The sequence below is a fragment of the Delphinus delphis genome, chromosome 12 (genome assembly GCF_949987515.2).
Source record: "Delphinus delphis chromosome 12, mDelDel1.2, whole genome shotgun sequence".
Taxonomy (NCBI): domain Eukaryota; kingdom Metazoa; phylum Chordata; class Mammalia; order Artiodactyla; family Delphinidae; genus Delphinus; species Delphinus delphis.
Genome location: NC_082694.2, coordinates 28072163 through 28095406, shown reverse-complemented (window position 1 = coordinate 28095406; position 23244 = coordinate 28072163). Strand labels below are relative to the sequence as shown.

The window sequence follows — 23244 nt, the reverse complement described above, 5'->3', positions numbered from 1 at the left end:
CAGCAGTCACATGGGTGGTGCAAAAGTGCATAGGATAGAGCAGGTGACTGCAGGAGATGGGAGCTGCAGCTCCCCAGTTTGGGTTCATCCCTGGTCTTGCCTATACTCTGCTGTGCAAATGTTTCTAAAGTCCAAGAGCAGGGCTCTTCTGAGGTCCAGTGTGGCTCCTCAGTACCAGGCTACAAGATGAGGCTTTTGCTCAGGGACTGAACTACAGCTTCCCAAGTTTTTGAGCAGGAGGCTGTTGTGATCCAAGATTAGCAATCTGAGCACTGGTCCTACAGGACCTTGGGCAAGTCATGTATCCTCTCTGGGCCTCAGTTTCCTCCCTTCAAAACAAGAGCATGGGACCAGATAAGTGTTTGAAGGCCCCTCCCACACCTGTGTACTTTCACTCTAGGACACAGTTACAACCCTGATGAGAGGCTTTATTGCTAAAAAGTCAGTGAGGGTTTATTATGTAGTCCTCAAACACCAGCTCCTTATACCATTACAGCAACTGCTGTGAAAGACCCTGGGTGGGGAGGCTGAAGCCAGGTGGGATGTGACAGGTCTCAGATGGCTCTCAGACCACCTGCTGTTGGCCCCTTTAGTTCCAGACCCTAGCCCATAAGACCTGGGGCCTGGGTCTTGCCTCTTCCCATAGCATGAGACACCTTAGGAGCCCAGGGGAGGGAAGGCCAGTGGTGTGTCTTCCTTTAACTTAGCCAAGGCCCAAGCCCTTTTCCTCTGCCTGGCTCCCCCAGTCCCCAAATGCTATCCCCAAGTCCCAAACAGCAGAATTCCTGGATTTTCCCCTTCCCAGCCCAGAGTTGCTTATGGCTGGAATGTGGGACCAACTCTTCTACCAGAAGGTCCAGGGCGGTTGCAGCAGCTCAAAGGTGGGGATGCTGGTGACATTGACTGGGATGGAAATGATGGCCCATGGCAGCCCATGCTGTTCCAGGGAGCGGCGGATCATGTAGCTGGGAGAGCATGAAGAGAGGTGGTGATGGTCACTTTCCTGACACCCCATTCTGCCCCACTGTCCCCATCAATCTGGGAGTTCCAGAGCCTGAGGACTTTTTTGGCCCTCCAACCAGGGCATCCCAAGATGAGGCTTGTGGGTAGGGACTGGTGATTGCCCTTGACCTCCCCGAGTCATGGCACCCAGCTTGGGGCTGATACAGCCAGAGACAAAGAGCCCTCACCCATCTCGGCCAAGCAGGAAGAGGGCGGGGATGTCAGCTGTGCGCTGGGTACTGTCTTGGATCATCTCCACGTAGAAGCTGTCATTGTCAACTGCGTTGTCAGAGATGATCACTGCCCGCCCACCGTGCTCCTGCACCACCCGGGTCTTGGAGAGGAAGGAGCAGCCCCTGGAAGAGGTGGTGATGAGACCAAAGGAAAGGCAGGGTCCTAGCTATCCGTTCCCCAGACCACCACCCTGGGAAGATGAAAGGAGGACCTTGGAGGCTTTTTGATAAAGGCTCACAAGTAAATGGCCAAAGGCTTGGATAATCTTAAGATGTTTCTTAAAGACCCTTAAAAAGATGAATTATTTAAAAGCAGCTATTTCAAAGCATCACCACCAACATTGATCTCAGAATCTACCCTATGCCTGCCTTCCCCTTGTGCCCATGCCTGTCCGCTCCTTACCCCCTCTCCACCAGAGCGATCTGGTCCTGGATGAAGAAACCGTTGCTGAGTTCCCCGCAGGCCTCTGAAGGTTCAGCAGGGACAAGGTGAATCTGCTCATACCTTGTGTGCTGAAAGACATTTAGACAGGTGAGAGTGTGGGGAGACACACCTGCTTTAGGACTGGGCTGACCATCCCATCTTATCAGCTTCTCACAAAGTGTGAGGGAAATGAACGATTTCTGTGTACTGGACACTTGAGCATTTTTACTTAATTCTCACAAAGGTCTGTCTACTCCTATCCCACCCTGCCTTTCCCAGACATAGGAAGGGAAGTTGGTATGGACCCAGAGAGGGGAAGTAACTTGCCTTGAGTTATGTTGTTCAGAGGTGGAGCTAGCAGAGCCCTTGGTTTTTCACTACTTCATGTCCCTAAGAAGATAGCTTTTCCCTCTGTGGTGCCCAGGTCTGTATTATACCCAGAGGAATAGCTGGAAGCCATTCCTGGCTTTGTAGCCCCTGGAAGACAGCTGGATTCTGCCCCCTTCTCTGTCCCAGCACTCAGGTATGGGTTGAAGCCATGAGGGTCACCTCGGCTTAGTGCGGGGAATGTGGAGACAGGATCAGAGATGAGGGGGCCTCCCTGAACTTACAAAGATACCACCAAAGTCCTTGGCAGGCGTGGCAGTAAAGATGTATCGAATGTCCCCAGGACTCAGCACTTGAAAGTACAAATAATCATGGATGCGTAAGCCTGAAAGGTAAAATGTACAGGTGAGAAGGCTCAAGGGAAAAAAGCTGGTTCAGGTTCAGATCATGGACCCCATGCCTTCAATGGGGCTGGTTAAGGTCTGGGCCCAGGGACCCAGCTTCAGCCAGTTGGGTCCTGCAGGTGGGTAAGATAGAGGTCTCTGCCCTGGAGAGGATAGAGTTGATGCAGACAGAGTTAGTAACCCCAGAGATTTACAGCTGCTGCTGTTGCTGCTTACACAGGTGAGCCAGGAAGACATAGCTCCAGTGTTAACCTCTCTGAGGGTTAATTCATTCATCTTTGCTCTGAAGCAGACTTGGGAATTTCAAGATGGAGATGTGGTAGCCTACGTATAAAGCAACTCTCACCAAAACTTAAAAGTTGACTCTGGTTCCACTGCCATCCTCCTAGTCCAGCCACTATCATTTCTTGTCCTGGCTGTTGCAGCTTTTTAACTGGTCTTTTTTTTTTTTTTTTTTTTTGCGGTACGCGGGCCTCTCACTGTTGTGGCCTCTCCCATTGCGGAGCACAGGCTCCGGATGCGCAGGCTCAGCGGCCATGGCTCACGGGCCAAGCCGCTTCGCGGCATATGGGATCTTCACGGACCGGGGCACGAACCCGTGTACCCTGCATCGGCAGGCAGACCCTCAACCACTGCGCCACCAGGGAAGCCCTAACTGGTCTATCTTAGCCTCCATGTTTGCTCCCTACGGTCCATTCCCCCAATAACTGCCAGGGATTTTCTTAAAACATCTTAAAGCAAATATGATCATGTCACCACTTCAATACCCTTCAACGACTTCCCTTTGCACTTAAAATCTAAACTGTGGTCTGCAAGGCCCTGCTTGATCTGGCCCTCCAACTTCATCTCTTCCTATGTTCAAGCTACACTGCCCTCCTTTCAGTTTCTTCACATCTCCAAGGCTTCTTGCAAGTTCCCTCACCCTACCCCCACCTCTACCCCTTTATATGGCTCACTTCTATTCATCTACTAGGTCATAACTTAAATGTCACTTAGGGAAACCTGCCCTGTGACTGCCCTCCCCTTATGCCCATTCAAAATGTACTTTTTCTCCAATGACACTTCTAACATCATTTGTAATTATACAGTATTTGTAATTTTTTGTTTATTGTCTATCTCCTGCACTAGGACAAGGGCCTAAGTTTGTAACTTCATTCAATACTGTATCCACATTATCTAACATAGTGGCTAGGATACAGTTGGTGCTCAAAAAGGTTGTTGAATGAATGAACGGCTATTTCCAGCTCTACTGTGTTGAGGAAGGGAATTGCCAGAATAACCAGATATTTCTGGGGTGTGGATCTCTTTAGCACCAAAGTCTAATGATTTACCTGAACTTGAGTCCCTGATTTCCTTAGCCCAGAGAGACTGAGGAATGTGAAAAGGTGGAAGCTGCTGCCACAGGTCTGTTAGTCAATCAACAAACTATCAAGTCGCTACTGTGTGCCAGCGTTGGGATGGATTGTGGCTTTTGCTGTCCTTTTCTACTGTCCAAAATCAGCCACCCGGTAGAGCTCCACTGGCTTGGCACTGGGCTACATATATGGCCTTTTATCCTGGGAGTGAAGACTTCCCATCGGGTACAGATACACTCCCAAGGAAGCTTTCCTGGATTAGCACTAAGCTTCCCCTCCTCCCCACATACATCTTTGCCTGGCCTTTGCATCTGCTGATCTGTGTAAATCAAGTGTAGGTATACACATGTGCTCACGTACGTATATGGGTGTATGTTTATGTTCTCGTGTAGGTGCAAACAAGTTGGGTGTGTACGTATGTGCTAGTGCCTGTGAACCCACGTGTAGCAATGTGTGGCCCCGTTTACGTATGTGAGTGCTCACGTATCTCCAGCTTGTCGTATCGCTAGTTCCTCCTTGTTCCTCGCCCCCTTCGCCACCTAAGTCAGCGCTAGTGGGGGTAGAGGGAGTCTTACTTCGACGTGGGGGGCTGAGGACTCACAGCCCAGTCTCAGGCCGCACACAGTTCATGTCCCTCGGGAACCACTACCCACCCACTCCAGGCGCCCGTCTCTGAATCTGCCCTGCTCCGAATTCGCGGGGTCCCCAAGGTGACCCGTGGCCCCCGGCCCGAGCCGGGCTTAAGCTGGACCGCCAGCCCCACCCTGAAGCGCAGCCCCGCCCGTTGCCGCTCACCGTGGGCCGCGACGCACGCGGGGAGCCAGAGCACGAGACAACACCAGCCCGCGGCGCCGGGGACCATCTCCAGGGCCCGGCCCGGCGCCGCGCTTCCTCCAGCCGCCCTGCTGCGCGTAGCTCGCCGGACTTCAGCCTGACAGCTGCTCTGGACTCCCGCCCCCAGACCCGCTTACGCCGCCGGTTGGCGCACCGGAGCGAGGCCCAGGGCTGATTGGTTCTGACGCCTGCTCGTGTAGCCACATTTGTCGCCCCTGTGCCCTAGCCCACTTCCTATTGGTGGAGAGAAGTGGGGCCGAGGGCTAATTTGTTTTAACTCTTAACTGCAACTGCCGTCCCCGCCCCAACATTTCTCTGATTGGATTTGACTCCGCAGGACCTCGCTGGCTGGGGCGGGGGCGGGAGAACTGCAGGTGGGAGACCCGCAGGACTCGCCTCAGCCGCCGAAAGTCTTGGCCAATCAGCTCGTGAGGTCTCGGCCGGATCCTCCCTGTGGCCGCTTCGGAAGACGATGATTTACCTTCCCCTAGTTGTGTTTTCCTCCTTCCCATCCCCTCTTTGGGAAGGCATTCGTCTAGCGCCCAGGTGGTCTCCGGCGACCCCTGCCTAGTTCTACCGGCGCTTGCGCTCTCATAGTCAGTAGGCTCTGGGGACATAGACTGATGTACACGACCCTCGAGGAAGCGCTGGCCAGTGCCGAGCCAGAAAACGAGCATTGGGGCCAGGTGCCCGCGCCTGTTTATCTACCATTTACTGTACAGCTGTGATTTTGGACACCTAACCTCTCAGCCTCAGTTCTCTCATCTGTAAATTGGGCATGATTTCAGTGCCATCGCGATAGCGTTGTGAGGGTTAAATGAGCTCACTTACGTCAAATGCTTACTCAGCAAAAGCCTATTCCGCAGTCAGCGCTCAATAAATATTTGCGTTTATTGCATTCCTTGGGCTGGCGTTTGAGGGGAGAAGGGAAATGGAATTAGAGTTAGTGGGCGACGCGGGCCGAGCAAGGATCCTACATGCTCAAAAAGAATGGCACCATCGAAAACCAGCGACTGACTGTTCCTTTACCACCGCTTCTCGTAAGACGGCTGGCGGAAGCCCAGCCTCTGGCCCTTCTAGCTACGCCGACTCTGTGATAGCGAACCATAGAGTGGCGGAAGCGGCCCATCCCCTTCCTCTCCCTTTGCAACGGCTTGGCGAAGCTTCTGGGGGTTTCTCTGGCGCGGAGGATTGTGGGGTTGCTGGGCGGCCCGGGCGCAGAGAAGAGGAGCAGCGGGCCACTGAATAGGCTTCCAAAATGATGGTGAGTGCTGTCTTGCGCATCTGGCTCCATCCACTGCCATCTGGTCAGTAGCTGGCGCCGCCTGGCCGGGGCCGGTCCAGTAGGACCTCCCCCCCCACCGCCCCCGCCAGCCTACTGCCTCGGTCCTTCCCCCGAGCCCTGTCTGTGGGTGATCCCGGCCCGCCGCCGTCTGGTGGGCCCGGGCACGGAGCAGGGGCCCTCGATGAGGGTTGTGTGGGGCCCAAGAGGAGGCTCTGGTCGGCCCGGCTGGGGACTGCAAATCCCAGGGTGCTTCGGGGCCGCGAATCTGCATCGGCCACCCAGTTTTCTGAGCCCCCATAATCATGACCTGGGTTAAATGACTGCGGGTTGAGCGTGCATACGCGGTCGAGGCCAGCCTAGGAAGCTCTGGCTGCCCTGGAAAATGCGGATGTGAAGCGGGTGCTTCCTAGAACCTGCAGAGGCAGCATGGGGACCTTATGTTGGGCCGAGCCGAAGGTCTCAACTGTGGTCTCCCACTGCTCCCCGCCTGCTGCTGCGTAAATGGAAACAGACCTCTCCGCTCGTACTTTAATTAACTCACTCGTTCATTAAGCAAACGCATATTTATTACCTACTGAATGTACCAGGCTCTGCTGGTTGTCGGAGGTCCACCTCCTCAGCCAGGAGAATAGGTAGGGCAGATGGGGACACTGCATCAGAGGTGGGAAGACCCGGCCTCTGAGTCCGACCCTGTCTGCGCCTCCAGATGTGACATTAGGCGGCTTTTCTAGTTGGCCACCTAACTCTGGTTCTCGTTTTCTTAAGTTAGGGAGGTTGGTGAATCCTGGAGTGTCTCTGTAGCCCTCCTCCCCTCCCCGCTTCCACGTTGTCCGTTTTTCCATGTCAGCTGCAGATACCTTACGTGGGTCCCAAAGCACCTCGGTGGTGTCTCCTGAGTTGCTGTTGAACAGGGTCAGCTTTTAAGTGTTTGAAGCGAAACCCTAAGATACTGCTCCCTGTGCACTTGGCAGTTCACTCGTTCATTTTAGCCTCTCAATCCAACTCAGTTCTCTGTTCTTTTCCTGCTTCCTCCGCTTATCCCTGACCTAGTAGATGTCAAACTGACCCTTATGAGGTGTTCATTGTGGCCAAATGCCCTGTGAATCCCGCCTGTACCCAAGATAGAAGGAACCTGGCATTAATCTGTATTCCCTCTCCCTTTCATACCTCTAGTACTGCCTTTTTCAGTCCATCTTCAACGTTACTGTTCCTGAAGTCATCTTCATCTTGTGTGCAGAGGCAGCATAGTAGAGCAGTGGAGAGTAAGGGCTTTGGAGCTACACTGAATGCCTAGGTTCGTAACTAGCTCTGCCACTTACTAGGTGTGTGACTTTGAGCATGGTATTACATTTCTGGCCCTCAGTCTGTTAAAGGGGATTAAATGAATGAATACATATGAAGTGCCCATCAGGTAGTAACACTCAGCATGTTAGCTAGTCTGCTAGGTGGTTGCTTGCCTTTTCGTCCCTGTAATCCACCTTCCTGCCAAGGCTACCATAAGAGTTTTGGTTGGCCTTTAAAGAACTGGGGATCAGAACCAAGATTCTTCTGACTGGTGATAAAACCCTTCACCAAGAGGCTCCAGACCACCACCTTGGGTTTTTCCTGAACTGACATCTTTTCTGTTTCTTTGCTGTATTGACCAATTATAGTTGTCCTTTTGGTGTGTGAAACTTCAGTCACCAAGAATTCTCCTTGCTGTTATTGAATTGGTACTTGATATTCTGGAAGCCTTCTGGGATTGAGAGGTAAAACGGTTCCCCAGAAAGCTCAGTCTTTGGTACAGCCGTACAGAATGTATGCTTGCCTTTGTGGTGTTGAGCACTACATGACTTAGCATATGAACACCTGTTGTTTTATAGAGCGTCAAGCTTAATAATGCTTAATACAAGTTTTTAAGGAGGATGAAGAAGAAGACTATTAAGCTGAAATTACCAAGGCTTCCATGGTACCCTTGGCAGATTACTGGATTCTGCTGTTGTTTCTTTACTTGAGTAAAAATGCGGTTGGAAAGTAACTTAGGGACAGAAGCTGGGCTTTCCATAGCAGTGCTTACCCCCGGGAAACTGACAGAAGAGGACCCATCCTGATTGACCTGGCTTGGCTCAATCCAGCCCTGCCACCTTTCCCTCCTTAAATGATCTCTGTACCCAGCCTGCCATTTATGTAGGGCCTTTAAAGCGTAGGGAACTTGGGGACAACGTGGTGAGCTGCTTCCAAGCCCTCCTTGCTTTGTACTTAAGAATTTTCAGTGAATTTAGTATCACCGTGATGCCGATGCTTTTCCAAAAATAACTGACTGCCACCTTATTTCATGACTTGTATAAAGCATTTTCAAGTGTAGTTGACCCTTGAAGAACTCGGGGGTTAGGAGGTCTGACTCCACTCAGTTGAAAATTTGCATATGATTTAGTCAGCCCTCCATATCCGGGGTTCCTCTGTATCCGAGGATTCAACCAACCTCAGATAGTGTAATACTGTAGTATTTACTATTGAAAAAACATCCAGGTATAAATGGATCCACACAGTTCAAACCCATGCTCTTCAAGGGTCAGTTGATATGTAACAGTTGAATTTTCAGCACCAAAAGCTTCTGTATATTGTTTCGTATGTGACCAAATCTAGGCATTCTACACATTGAGATTAGTGTACTCCTTACCTTTGGGAAGCTTGTACTTTAAGATGGATGGCAATGTAAACATTGTGCTCAAGAAGGAGCAGGGAGTGTTGGGACCCCCTGTTCCCAATGCTCATGTTAACGGCTGTTGAGAAAATTTGGAAGAATGGAGACTCTGAGGAATTGCTGGCCTAGTGGTAAGCAGGTGGTTTTGGTAGAACGGGGCAGTGTGGCTCTTGTTGGCGGGGGTACAATTTGGAGGTAGAGGGAGAAAAAGTTTATAAAAACATTGGATAAGTTAGCCTTGGAGAGGTGAAAGAATCTGTCAAAGGAAATAGGAAGGGATTAAGACTCAAGTTGGTTTTTCATTTAAAACGTAGGGCTTCATCCGGGGCAGGGTTGGACCAGAGGTGACTTGAGGTTGCCCTGAGGAATGATTTAGCAGGACTGGGAGAAGGTGGGGCCTTTTGGGGGACACAGCTTTCCTTGTGAGGAACCCGAAGGAAAGCTGAGAGTATAGAGAAGCCATTTCTTGCCACCAAACCTGGGATTCTACCATGAAAAGGAAGGAATTTTCCTTCCAGTATTCTTTAAAAAAAAAAAAAAAGTAATGTGTGATATGTTTGTTAGAAAAAGTTGAAACAAAACAAAATATCCAAGTGTCAAAACTTTCTTTACTTACCACTCTTACTCATTAGAGTTTGTTGTACATTTTTCCAGCCTGTTTTTATGCATTTGCACATTATATCTTGCCTCTTCTTACCCATTTTCTATAGTTGTTTTTTGTTTTTTTCCCAGTGTAAATTAGACTATGCCATTCCTCTGCTAAAAGCCTTTCCAGGGCTTCCCTTCTTTGTAGGACTAAAATCTAAACTCCTTACTATAGTCTGTAAGTGAGTAGTGACCTGGTTCCTGCCTGCTTCTTCAGCCTCATTCCAGTCTTCCACTTACTCACTACCCTCCAGCTACACTGGCCAAAGGAGTCGAATTTTTAAAGAAACTGCTCAGTTAATGTGGAGTCAGCCTCATGGGTTGCTCGACTTTGTAGTGTGTGAATTCCTGGCTCCTTTTTGTTGGGCTGAAACAGCCCTGTGCTTTCCTATGCCTTCCCTGCTCAGACACCTGAAGTACCCCCTAGGGGTGGACATGGGCAGTGATTTTCAAACTTTATATTGTAACCCACAGGAAAAAATAAATTTCAAAGCATAGCGTAATAGCACTTGCATAACTAACATAACAAAAATGTTGCAACAGTATTTATCCTTAATTTGTTTTATACACATAAAATCAGTCACAAATGCAGGGAAGACTGGGCCTGGTTCATGAGCTCATCTCTGAAGGCACAGGCTTGGATGCAGAGAGAAAGCAGTCTTGTGTGCTAAGCTAAGGAATTACTGTCTGCTAATGGTCACTGGAGCAAAGGTACCTAAGCAGGCGCTTTAAAATAAGCAGATATCCCTGTCTTCCCAGAGTTTCTAAAGCAGTTCCACAGATAAAGCCTCTACGAGAACAGTGACTGTTCTGGAAACCAATGCAAAATAGAGAAAAACTTGTTTAGGGTATCTGGTTGGAGATTAGTCACAAGGAGGCTTTATGGACCCAGCATGAGAGAGGGAAACATTGCTGTACAAATTAGATTTGTTGTCATTTTGTGAGGCGGACAAAGGTGCCATTTGTTTCTCTGCCTAGCCATTTCCCTACACTCCAGCTAAACATCATTGGTAAAGCTGTCTGCCTGGGCATCTCCAGGACAACATCTGAAGCTGTTAGCACCTCATGTTTTGCATCAGTGCCCCATCTACTTCTCTACGATTAAGCTCTAATGCAGATAAATGAATGCTTGCTGGAGGGTGAACACTGAGCATGGCCTGCTTCCTCCTGTGATGTGGCCTAATTCCTTAAAACAGGGAATAAGGTCAGAAGTTGAAAGGGCTATGCTTATGCAGTTGGGCACTGGAGAACACATTATTTGATTTGTTCTTTTTGACTAAATCAGTGCTTCTCAAACCATTTTCTGGCACACCTGCAAGTATGCTATCTCTGGAGGTAGAGGCAGTTTAAGGAATTGATATAGTGGATGGACAGTGGAGGAATGTGGTTTAAAAGGGCCTCCAGATATATTTCTGTTATTGGGGAGATGAGAGCATTTTTCCTCTCCCTCCTTAAGTCTTATGTAATGAATGATTATTTTTTTAAAAAAACCATTCAATTGCTCTTTCTTCTCTAGCCCACACCAGTTATCCTGTTGAAAGAGGGGACTGATAGCTCCCAAGGCATCCCCCAGCTTGTAAGTAACATCAGTGCCTGCCAGGTGATTGCTGAGGCTGTAAGAACTACCCTGGGCCCCCGTGGTATGGACAAGCTCATTGTGGATGGCCGAGGTAAGTCTGCAGAGTTCCTCAGGCCAGTTGCAGAAGAGGAGGCTCCCCCAGAGTGTTTGGGGCTAGCAGAGGTTGGCATTAGAAATCTCACTGCCTTTTTTTTTTTTTTTTTTTTTTTTTTTTGTGGTACGCGGGCCTCTCACTGCTGTGGCCTCTCCCGTTGCGGAGCACAGGCTCCGGACGCGCAGGCTCAGCGGCCATGGCTCACGGGCCCAGCCGCTCCGCGGCATGTGGGATCTTCCTGGACCGGGGCACGAACCCGTGTCCCCTGCATCGGCAGGAGGACTCCCAACCACTGCGCCACCAGGGAAGCCCAGAAATCTCACTGCTTTTAAGACCTCTGAAGGATTGCTCACTGTGAAGCAGTTTCTTTTCAGACATTGTCCTGAATCCTGAGCCCCCTGGGAATATATGAGAGAAGCCTGGCTCAGGAGCCTGTTGCCTTGTAGAGAGATTTAGCCTAGAAACACTATGGAATCTTCCGGAGTTGCCTGTGGTCACTCCCATTGGATCATGTTGCCAAGACAAATTCCCCCTTACGTTTTAGTGTATTAATTTACAAGTGAAATACTAGGGTATCAACTGTTAAGAATATCTAAATGATTATTCATTCTTATTTTTTAAAATGTTTTCTACATCCAGTAGAGGTGTGCTCTTTGCTCTTCAAGGAAAATCAGGAGTTCATGGTCTTTGGAATGTGTGATTTTAGGTGGCCCTTTTTGCACAGAGCTAACTCTGTAAAAAGATCAGTTCATTCCCACCATGAGCCCCTCTGTCCCATCCCAATAATGTGTATATGGGCTCCAAGTCCAACTAGAAGACAGAATTTAAGAAAAGGTCTTTACATTTTTACTTTGTGTTTGTTCCTTTTAAGGCAAAGCAACAATTTCTAATGATGGGGCCACAATTCTGAAACTCCTTGATGTTGTCCATCCTGCAGCAAAGACTTTAGTGGACATTGCCAAATCCCAAGATGCTGAGGTAGGAAAATCAAGCCTATGTGTTTCAGTGAAACACATGCCTGCTTGCTCCTTTGCTCTCCTTTCTTTAAAAATTTTGATTTTATGTCTAAAATTATAATTTCACAAGTAATTGCTTGCGAAAATATTTAGGTGGAATTAATAGTCTTTTAAAATTCCTGCTGATCCACTGTGTGTGGCTGAGATCTTAACATCAGGCCTGTGTGCTGTCATTCATTTGAATTGCTCGGTAAATAATTTAACCTCTAATCTGTTGGTTGCCTTATAAGATGGGGCTGGAAACTGTTTCCAGTTTACCTTTCTTTTTAAAAGAAAATATTTTTATGGTGGTAAAATATACGTCGCCTAGAACTTACCATCTTAACGTGTGCAAATCAGTGACATTAACTCGTCTGCCTTTTTCAAAACCATTTCTGACACTGTAGTCTTGATAATAAATGTTGAGAGAGGCAAGTTTGCATTTCAGAGTATTACAGATATGTCCTGAAGTTATATCAAAAGGTCTGTTAGGACCCAGTAGCCTGTAAAACAGTATGGGTTATATAAAATTAAAGTGAGAAGAGTATAGATTTGATTGGTTAATATTTTCAACAAAGGAATACCTTTCTGTTCAGGAATTTGGTGGCTTAAACCCTTCGCCACAGTAACCATTTTTTCTCCCTGAAGTCCCTTATATTATACAGTGGACATAAGTGAATAAAAAATAAGTATCTTCTAAATCAGAGGTTAGCTAGTTTTTTTCAAAAGCTCTTATTCTTAAAAGAGAGAGAGAGAGAGAGAAAGCTCTTATTCTTTTCCTCCTTCATTAAAAATAAGGTTTAGATCCTATCATAGAAAATAGCTATGTAAGAAAGATTAGCAGACTAGTGATCTGCTAATTCCAAATAGTGTTTAAAATAAAAAGGACCTTAGCTGGTCCTTAGAGGTTTGTTTTGTAAACTCCTGTAGTATTTTGTGCTCCTTAAAGAATATTTATCTCATACCTCTTGCTACTATGGTTATTTGTGACATGTGAGCATTGTATTATAAGCATCTCTGGAACTGTCTTACTCATCATAGTATCTTGTCCGTAATAAATAAGTTCTTGGCTAATATACATATATGATTTCATATTCTGGGGAAATTTGTCCAAATCAGCTCTCTTTGGAGAATGGCCTGGCTGGGGAATTAATTTTGTGGCCCAGGACCATTTGATGGGATGAGTACCTATCCACCAACACCTTTCTTCTACTTGTTGCAAAAAGCTGTGCTTCCCAGAAAAGGCTTAATATCCATTTAAACAGTCCCCAGTTTAAATGGGTAGATTGCTTAAAAAGTGGAGTTTTGGAGCTTTATCCCTGAACGTGAGAAAACGTGAATTTACTGTCATCCTCTTCCAGGTCGGTGATGGCACCACCTCAGTGACCCTGCTGGCTGCAGAGTTTCTGAAGCAGGTGAAACCCTATGTGGAGGAAGGTTTGCACCCACAGATCATCATCCGAGCTTTCCGCACTGCCACTCAGTTGGTATGGGAGTGCTGGTGAACTTGGGCGCTTTGGGCACCTTTGTATTTCTCTTAGGATACTATCTTTATTGGGGTGTGGAGGGACTGGGAACAAGGTTCCTTGGACATTTTCTGAATTCTGCTGCCTAGGAATCTCAGTTCTACCATTCAGTAGCTTTTGACTAGGTATATTACTTAATCTCTTTAAGCCTCAGGTTTCCTGATAGACTATGATAATAAGCTCTTGGTGAGAGCTGTTTTTGTTTTTATCAAGTACTTCATGGCACATCTTGAGACCTTGCTTTTATTGACCTTTGACTTTCATTCTGTAACCTGGGGTAAGTCAGTTCCTCTATGCCTTACTTTGTCTCGTTACTACCTCTGTTTTGGGGTGGTGGCATTAAAACGAAATCATACATGAGAAGTAAGTATGAACGGATATCTTTTGAAAAAGATGGCTTTGAAAAGATACCATGTTTAACATACAAATATGTGTATCGTATATAACATACCTAATTAATATATAAAGTGCTAAAAGTTGTCACAGGTGCTGTTTGTAAGCCAGAAAATTTGGCCTAATTTAGTGTCATAGTGTGTTTCCATTCATTTGTTTTAGTGTGTTACCTGCAGATCCAGAGCTGAATCCTGATGTACCCTGATGATTCTTCAGAACTATACCTACTCTACATTTCTAACTTTGGGCATTTTCTAAACTATAGAGATTTATATTTTTCTGGGCAGCTACAAGACTTAGAAATGTTGTTTCAGCTGTGGAGTAGAAATGCTTGAGATTTGGGAGCAGACAGATTAGGGACTAGCAGGAGCGATTGGGACGCACTTCTCCAGTTTGTCTTGAGCATGAGAGACTCACCCAGCTTGTGTTCTTGGCAGGCGGTTAACAAGATCAAAGAGATTGCCGTCACTGTGAAGAAGGAAGATAAAGTGTAAGTTTGCAGTGAACTTTGTCAGACCGTTGACTTCCGTGGCCAAATTGAATGGAGAAGCAAGTGGAATCCCTGCATGGCCTGGGGCTGTTTGGCTCTTGCTAGACCTCTGGCTGTGCCCCAGCCCATGCATTACAAAAGAGGCTGTAGGTTGTAGTTTAAAAGCTATCACTCATAAGGTCTTTGACTACAAGTCACCGGCTGTCACTGATAATCTGCCCTAAAGATACAGAAGATGAAATTGTTGAGGGCTGAGTTTAGAGACTAAAACAGAAACTATCTCCACATTGCAGTAGAGTCAGGTAAGAGGGGCTTTCAAGGCCTGATGCAGGTCCCACCCTTGTGTCCCAGGGAGCAGAGGAAGCTGCTAGAGAAATGTGCCGTGACTGCTCTGAGCTCCAAGCTGATCTCCCAGCAGAAAGCCTTCTTCGCTAAGATGGTGGTGGATGCGGTGATGATGCTCGATGACTTGCTGCAGCTTAAAATGATTGGAATCAAGAAGGTTCAGGGTGGAGCCCTAGAGGTGAGCCTGCTGTGGCCTCCCTAGGAGGCTCTTGCTTTCACATTGACCCTTCAGACAGCTTGGTGTAGGAGAGCACACGGTACAGGAACAGAGAGAATGCATGTTGGGCTGGAAGGCAGACTGGAGCTGTTCCCCATACTGCTGCTACAGGCTTCTCCTGTAGGTGCATTTTGTAACCTCTGCAGACCTATATTTACTTGTCAGCAGAATGGAAGATTGAACTGGCTGATTTTAAGAATCTCATTGTTAATGTGGGAGGGGGATAGGGCTAGCTCTGATAAATTATCTAAAACCCTCAATAAATATATGAGAAGTACATTTCAGTCCATTCTTCTCCAAGTGATATGGCCAACCTCTCCCTTCTTTTATTCATTAATTTTGAATAGATAATACATAATTCAAACTGTTTAGAATTCCTAAAGGAAAAAACAAATGTCCCCTACACCACTCCTGCCCCAGATACAGCCACCAGTTAACTGTGTGTGTGTGTGTGTGTGTGTGTGTGTCCCCGTGTCCCTGTCCATGTCGCTCTTCTTCCAGAAGTACTCTGCATCTCTAAGTACAAATGTAAATATTGTTTTCTTAAACAACTGCTCACTTGTAATACATAGTGTTCTGCAACTTGCTTTTGTCTACTTAACAACATATTTTTTCACTTATTTAAATTTAAATAGAGACATGTTGGCTAGTGGCCACTATATTGCACAGCATAACTATAACTTTTTTCTTTTTTAACACAGAAGTATCTTTCTGGAAACCTTCTTTAATGTTGGTGTCTCCATGTTGGACCTTTCTAGTCTTTGGCCTGCTCTACTTCTTACTTTACTCTTCCTTGGTGACCTCAGCCTGAGGTGATTTGGACAGGACAAGACCTGCTTGAAATATTATATCCTGGCCCTTTACTTTTTGTTCTTTGAAGTCTTTGGAGGGACTTCTACCCCTCCAAATTGCATTTCATTCTGTCCACCTCCCTCTTCCTCCTGTCATGGCACATGTCAGTGGGATGAGGTTCTCTTTATATAATAAAGCTGTGAGGAATATGGAGGTCATCTGAGCCATTCCCCATCTTCAGCCCCCACTACCACTCATGTTTCCGCCCATTCTTTGCATCATGGCTTGCCGACTTTGTCTTTACACACTGCTTTGATAGCAATATTCCATTTTCTCCTGGGCCTTCCTACTCCCATAAACCCTTGAGATTAGACTGGCATTCACTAAACTAGGGGTCAGAACTAATCTTATCTGGTGAGAAAGCCAGGGGCTCCAAGCCACACGTATGTTCTTCAGACTGTCCCACATCTCTTAAATGCATGTAAAACCCTTAACACAATACTTGACACACAATTCAGTAAATGGTGGTAGTAATTATTTACTTGTTCTCAGGATTAACTGAAAACTTCCTGATATATATCTTCAGCCTTTACCTCTCTCTTGAGCTTCACACTCCTGGATCTCACTGCTACTGAACTCATTATCTCATCCTCCAAACCTGTAATATTTTCTGTATTCCTTGACATAGCTGCTATCACCACCATTATTCAGTCACTCAACCCAGAAGTCTAGGGTCATCCTTAAAAATATTTCCAATTCCCCCCAACCTGTTGATCACTGTTGTTTCATTTTACCTACCAATCTGTTGTTTCCTAAGTCTGTCTCTTTTACTAGACCATTGTCCTGGTAGTGGTCACTCTTCCTCCAGTCTTGCATCCCCTAAGTCCATTCTATTTTTTGCTGCAGCGTGAAGTTCCCCAGTTTACACTCTGTGTGTAAAGCATTTTGGGGTTCCACATTGTGTACAGGATAAGAGTCAGGCCTTAGCAGAGCCTTTAAGATTCTCCTAAACTGGTCCCTGTCCTCTTATTTTGTATTCCAGCAACTGCAGGTAGCTTTTCATCCCGATTGCACCACACTGCCTCTGTCTTTTGGGAACATCTCTTTCTTTTTTCTGTTTGACTAATTTCTGCTTATCCATCTTGATTCAGCTCAGGCATCACCCCCTTTAGGAGGCTGTGGATTTGAATGATGTAGCAATCTGTTTCACCGATAGGCTACAGTATTATAGACTAGTATTGTAGATTAGCACTAGCAGAGAACATATAGGTCGTTGAACTGAATACACTATTTAAAAAAATTTATTTTTTTTGACGTATAGTTGATTTACAGTGTTGTGTTAATTTCTGCTGTACAACAAAGTGATTCAGTTATACATATATATGTATATATTCTTTTTCATACTCTTTTCTGTTATGGTTTACCACAGGATACTGGATATAGTTTCCTGTGCTATATAGTAGGACCTTGTTGTTTATCCATTCTATATATAATAGTTTGCATCTGCTAATCCCAAATTCCCAATCCATCCTCCCCCCTGGCAGCCACAAGTCTGTTTTCCATGTTTGTGAGTGTTTCTGTTTCATAGATGAGTTCATTTGTGTCATATTTTAGGTTCCACATGTAAGTGATATCATATGGTATTTGTCTTTCTCTTTCTGACTTACTTCACTTACTGAATACACCCTTCTTTACAGAGTGGGAAATGACTAGGTTTTTTAGTAAGAAAGAGATCTGAGATTTGAACCTGTCTTCTGATACTGCTGAAGCCACTCCCAAGTGCAACATGCTTTCTATTATGCCCTGCTATTAAATCCACCCCACAGCAAGCTCTGTTATGGAACAAGTGGTAGTAGTTCATATTTTGAGGGATCAAGATGGGAATAGCCACAATGATAGCTTGGGAACTGCAGGAAATTTCTGACCCTTAGGACCTTTTGTTTTCATCTCCTGGAAGGAGGAAGCACCTAGGCTACAGCACACAGGTATGTGTGTGCTCGTGTGCAGTACAGGTAGGGAGGGGTATGTGTACGTATGTGTAGAAGACTGGGAGGTGGGGAGTTGGGATCAAAGTTCATCCCTTGGCACCCGCTTTGGAAGTCAGTCTCAGAGAACAGCCCAAACAGGCCTTTACCATGCTTAGTCTCTGCAAGCAAACTGGTTTTCCTTATACTGAAGACACAACCAAAATATGCTCTGTATTTTTCCTAGCTTTTAGGATGATGGAAAAACTTTGTTACAACAGTGAAATAAAAACATGGTTAACTCTTTCAGGTTCACAGAAATGGACACGCATTATTAGTCCAGCACACCACTAACTTGATTTCATTTCATGCCAGCACTGAACTGTTGAACTGTTTGTTTTTTTAAACAGGAGTCCCAGCTTGTAGCTGGTGTTGCATTCAAGAAGACTTTCTCTTATGCTGGGTTTGAAATGCAACCCAAAAAGTACCATAATCCAATGATTGCCCTTTTAAATGTTGAGCTCGAGCTGAAAGCTGAGAAGGATAATGCGGAAATCAGAGTCCACACAGTTGAGGTAGGCCCTACCAGCTGGCAGTGGCATGGAAATGGGCAACATTCTGGGCCATAGCCTTGGGCCTTTGTGGCCATCTTGGGCTTAGCTTTGTTTCTCAGGTACCTTATGGGCTCCTTTCTCCTCCTATCCCCCTAAATATTAATGTCTACATACTGGGTCCACTTCTTTTCTCACTCTATGCTCTCTCTCAGTGACCTGGACCTGAGAGGTTTGGATAGGGCAAACATGCTGAAATACTATCCTCTGGCCCCAGGGAAGGGGCTTGCAGGGGCCTCTCAGCTATATAGTGAGCCCAGTATTTTGATTCCTCTTATTTGGGCAGATGTGAACTCTGCCCTTTCTATACTGGGTCCCGTGTTGCAGGGACAGGTGTGCTCCCAACATTGATATCACCAAGGCTGTCTCTGGAGGTAGCAGTGTCACCCAGCTGTAAGCAAGTATTCTTGGAAAATGTATCCCCAACACAGAATGGCCTTTGGGGGAAAGGGTCTTGTCATTGGTAACTCCATGGGTGCAGTGCCTCAGAGGAGCTAGAACTTAGCCGGGCTAAAGTAGGTCTCGCACTGTAGCAAGTGCTAGCTCTGGAGTAGCTCCTAGTCCTGGGGTTACTTTCTGCCTTTGTGTTTGAAAGTTTTAGGTGACTCTTACGTTACCTTATAGGGTCCTTGTATATTTGGACTGAGAGGAGGCTCTTCTGTTTATCCCTGTTAATTCCCAAACAAATCAGTATATTTTAGTTGGCAGGGGTGTGTTATATTTTAACATACCACATAAGCTAACCTCCATTCCAAAGCACCCTCATCCTTTTCTGGGTCTCTTCAGGATTATCAGGCAATCGTTGATGCTGAATGGAACATTCTTTATGACAAGTTAGAGAGGATCCATCACTCCGGAGCCAAAGTCGTCTTGTCCAAACTCCCCATTGGGGATGTGGCCACCCAATACTTTGCTGACAGGGACATGTTCTGTGCTGGCCGAGTGCCGGAGGAGGACCTGAAGAGGACAATGATGGTAACCAAACTTTCACAGGCTGCTTCTTGGTCTTTGTGGCCCCAGGGGGGTTTTCACTTACCCCTGGTGTACTGGAGTGATTGGTATGTGAATCTAGACCTGTCTTCTTAACTCTTTTTGCCATGAAACACTCCAGTTCCGGTGTGTATATGCTCGGTATACAAGAGTTAATCTAACCAAACAAGTCAGGGAAGCTGATTTGTAAGGAAACCTAGCAGTAGGGCTATGATTAGCTGGCTAAACTCCAGGCTGGATGCTTCCGGCCAGGTTTCCTCCCTTTCTTCTTGAGCATCTCACCAAAGATGTTTCAGGTCTAAGGCACTGACCCTGACTTCAGTCGCTGGGCCCAAAGCACCCTAGTTTAGGGGAGGGGGTATTGGGTGAAACAAAGGGTCACCATCTCCTTTTAACCAGGCTTGTTTGCCCTTCATGTGTCTTAGTTCTGTTTTGTTTTCTCCTCTTCCAGAGGGAGCCTGGAGGTCAAGGGTGAGAGTGGGTCATCCAGTGAGGAGAGCTCCGGGGCACGATGGCAGTCTAACATGGGAATTGGCTTTAAGACTAAGTGGCAGGAAGCTCACTTCTGGCCTCGTGTGAGCCTTCACTGCTAGATGATGTTGTCTTGTGTTACTCAGGCTTGCGGAGGCTCCATCCAGACCAGTGTGAACGCTCTGTCATCAGATGTTCTGGGCCGCTGCCAGGTCTTTGAAGAGACCCAGATTGGAGGCGAGAGGTGAGCAGTAGTCCTGGGCTCCCTGTTTGCTTAGCTCATGAGACTTGCCTGATGGCCTTCTGCCATCTTTGGGGTGTGCTGTATGTATAGCACATGCTATTATTCTCTTCTGAGGTCTTATACCTCATGGGGCATAAAGAGCTCAGATATAGAGAGTGTTTTGGGAGGGAAGAAGATCAAGTTGGGTCTAAAGTCTGATTCCACATCTTTTATGCCCCTGTGGTACAACCAAGCCCCTGTGGTACCTTCCCAAGAACATGTCTTTAAGAGTGGGCTTGGAGAACCTTAGTGAGCAGCTGCTGAGTGTTGGGAGGACTTGGTAAGGTTCGAACACAGCAGGTTGGCAGCAGAAAGGAGTTCACAAATATGATTTGACCCTGGGTGTAGGTACAATTTCTTCAAAGGCTGCCCCAAGGCCAAGACTTGTACTATCATTCTCCGTGGTGGCGCTGAGCAGTTTATGGAGGAGACAGAGCGGTCCCTGCACGACGCCATCATGATTGTCAGAAGGGCCATCAAGGTACTAGGCTGGGAGCTTCCAGCCTGCACAGCTCACTCTGCCTCTTGAGCTGATGAGACCCTGGATTTGTGTGGTGATTCCTTCCCTGTATAACTTGTGTCCTTCCATGTGGGGCATGTGGGCCCTGATTCGTCTCACAGATGATAAAGAAACAGCCTCAGTCTCTCAAAATAAGTCATGCTGCCTTAAAAGCTAAGACTTGTTCTTGGGAGCAGCTGTGGAGCTGATAGAGTCAGCCATCCCAGGGATTGTGCCAGTGCCCTCAAGCTACAGGTGACCTTGAAGATGGTCAGAAACCATAAGATTCACCAGATTGAAGTTGGGATGTGCTAGACAAGGTCCATGTCTGGGCTTCCTGGGGCTTGGGCTGAGGGAGGGAATGTGGAACCAGCCCTCTTTCTGGGCTGGAGGGCCTATTGACTGAACGGCCTAATTTGGCCAAGACTGGAGCTTAGACCTGGGGACCCCTTGCATTTAGTGATGGGTCTGGTCTCTGCAGAATGATTCAGTGGTGGCTGGTGGCGGCGCCATTGAGATGGAGCTCTCCAAGTACCTGCGAGATTACTCAAGGACCATTCCAGGAAAACAGCAGCTATTGATTGGGGCCTATGCCAAGGCATTGGAAATTATCCCACGCCAGCTGTGTGACAACGCTGGCTTTGATGCCACAAACATCCTCAACAAGCTGCGGGCTCGGCACGCCCAGGTGGGTTATTCCTCTCCTCCGGGTCCAGGGACTGGGTGGACGGGGCTAGATTCTGAGTGTGTGTTGTGCTTACTCAAGCTCTGTGTGGTCAGCCCAGGTGATAGTGCTGGAACCAAACCCAGTACCAACTGCCTGCCTCCTCTGAGGTCAGAAGGAAAGACCAGTGCTGGGACTGGTGGTTCCAGGGTTTGTTCAGTGCTTCTTCCAAGAGTCTGATCACTCCTCACGGTGCCGTGAGGGGAACCAAAGGAACCCTGTGGCCTTCTGCCTGGAAGCACATACCATGTGTACTGGGTTCCTTGGTGGTGAAGCACTCCAAGGCCCTGCTGACAGCAGTCCAGCCATGGCTCTACCACTTCCAAGTTGTGATCTCTCTGAGAATTTAATTTGTTCATCTGCTGTTTAGCAAATACTCATTTAGAGATGTTTCTTAAATGCTGTCTGTTAAATGCTCAGTGCGGTGACAGCAGCATTAAGTGAGTGACTTAGTTTCTGACTTGTGTTAGAACTTTAAGTAAGTCACTCTCTGCGTCTGTTTCCTTGTCTGTAAAATCGGGACTAATGGAAGCAGTGAGATGATGAAATGAGATAAGGGATTGGAAAGTGTTCCTCTTGAAAAGCCTGGTTTGACATACACAGTCCTCAGGTGACCTGAGGATGGGGCCTCCCTAAAAGCCAGTAGCTTGCCTGGGAGAGGGCCCGGAGGTCTCCTGTGGTCAGCACTTCTCAGGTTGGGGGTGGGGGAGGGGTGGGAAGAGGCTTCCAGGCTCCTGTTGTAATGCCACCTTCCTCAGGGAGTTGCCAGCGGGTTCAGAGAACCTGAAGATTCCTAACAATCCGAGTCGTTCAGAGGGTGTGCAAGAAGAAATTTGAGAGCAGTTCCATATCACTTTCCCTCTTTTTCTGCTCTTTCAGGGGGGCATGTGGTATGGCGTGGACATCAACAATGAGGACATTGCTGACAACTTTGAGGCCTTCGTGTGGGAGCCAGCTATGGTGCGGATCAATGCCCTGACTGCAGCCTCTGAGGCTGCGTGCCTTATTGTGTCCGTAGATGAAACCATCAAGAACCCTCGCTCCACAGTGGATGTTCCCCCAGCTGCTGGCCGGGGCCGAGGTCGTGGCCACCCCCATTGAGAGGCACCCCAGCTCTCACTGCAGGCTGCCTGCAGGCTGTGCTCACTCTGTCTTGGTGAAATGGTATTACAAGGAAGGGGTAGTATTTGGCCCACTCTCTTCTCACTGGAGGTTATTTAAATAAAACTTAAAAGACTTAGAATTCATTTTGCAGATTATTTGGGCACAGGAGTTGTACTCATACATGTCTGGACTGCAGCTCACAATTGTAGCTTTATATGTACTCACCCAACAGGTAGAAAAGAGAAAATCATCTTCCCTCTTGGGCTGAGTCCTTCACAGCCTCTAGTCATTGTTGGGCAGAGTGTAGGTCCACTCTGCCAGGGGAGGAGGAGCTCCACCTGAGTAGCCCCTGTCTGGAAGTTTAGCTTTGGTTGTTTTCTCAGTCCTAGCAGTGGCTGGGAGGTGTGGAGTTGCTTCCTTTTCTTCTGACATCACCTTACATAGCCCTGGCCTCGCCTGGCTCTGCTGCCAGGGTTTCTCTGGGTTTGAGTTAAATGCATTACATTACCTTGTCTACCCCCTTCTACTTCTGTATTCTTTTGGCTCAGTCTTTTCATCCCTCTTTTTCAAGATCTTGAGGTTGAGGGCTTTCGGAGGAATGTTTCAGAGAGGACAGATCCTTTCTAAACTCTGTGACTTCTTAGAAGTAAGTCCATTGAGGAGGAGGCTGAAGGAGCCACCCGGTCTTCTCAGTTCGGCCACCAGTGGTCCTTTCTGCTTTCTTCTGACCAGAGGAAGTTCAGAACAGCCAGCACAGATAAAATCAGCAGTCTGACTGCCTCCTTGTTTATTGCTAGTTCTGAGAGTTGGCCTGCAGCTACCTGTAATTAATAGGAAGCTTCTGCTCCCTAAATCTGGGAAGTGATTTTTTAAAAAATCTCTTGAGTTCCAGCCAAGTCAGATGAACTCAAAAGCAGAATGGGGGTGGTGGCAGGTCCAGACTTCGGAGTTTGGCATCCCTCCTAACTTGATTGT

The 23244-nt window shown here is 47.2% G+C and overlaps 2 protein-coding genes across 2 annotated transcripts; one reads left to right on the top strand and one right to left on the bottom strand.

Moving 5' to 3' along the window:
* Positions 1 to 423: 423 nt before the first annotated feature.
* On the bottom strand, positions 424 to 4702 carry PRADC1 (protease associated domain containing 1). The gene is made up of 5 exons (XM_060026378.1): positions 4541 to 4702; positions 2271 to 2371; positions 1639 to 1748; positions 1191 to 1358; positions 424 to 965 (listed from the first exon to the last, which is right to left on the bottom strand). The coding sequence occupies exons 1-5, from the start codon at positions 4605 to 4607 to the stop codon at positions 845 to 847; spliced, it is 567 nt and encodes a 188-aa protein (XP_059882361.1). The 5' UTR covers positions 4608 to 4702; the 3' UTR covers positions 424 to 844.
* Positions 4703 to 5697: 995 nt separating this feature from the next.
* Positions 5698 to 22408, top strand: CCT7 (chaperonin containing TCP1 subunit 7). Its single transcript, XM_060026374.1, has 12 exons — positions 5698 to 5843; positions 10709 to 10862; positions 11737 to 11843; positions 13222 to 13347; positions 14217 to 14269; positions 14621 to 14792; positions 17998 to 18162; positions 18985 to 19173; positions 19806 to 19903; positions 20291 to 20423; positions 20923 to 21129; positions 22045 to 22408. Exons 1-12 carry the CDS (start codon positions 5838 to 5840, stop codon positions 22264 to 22266), a joined length of 1632 nt encoding a protein of 543 aa, XP_059882357.1. The 5' UTR covers positions 5698 to 5837; the 3' UTR covers positions 22267 to 22408.
* Positions 22409 to 23244: the final 836 nt, after the last annotated feature.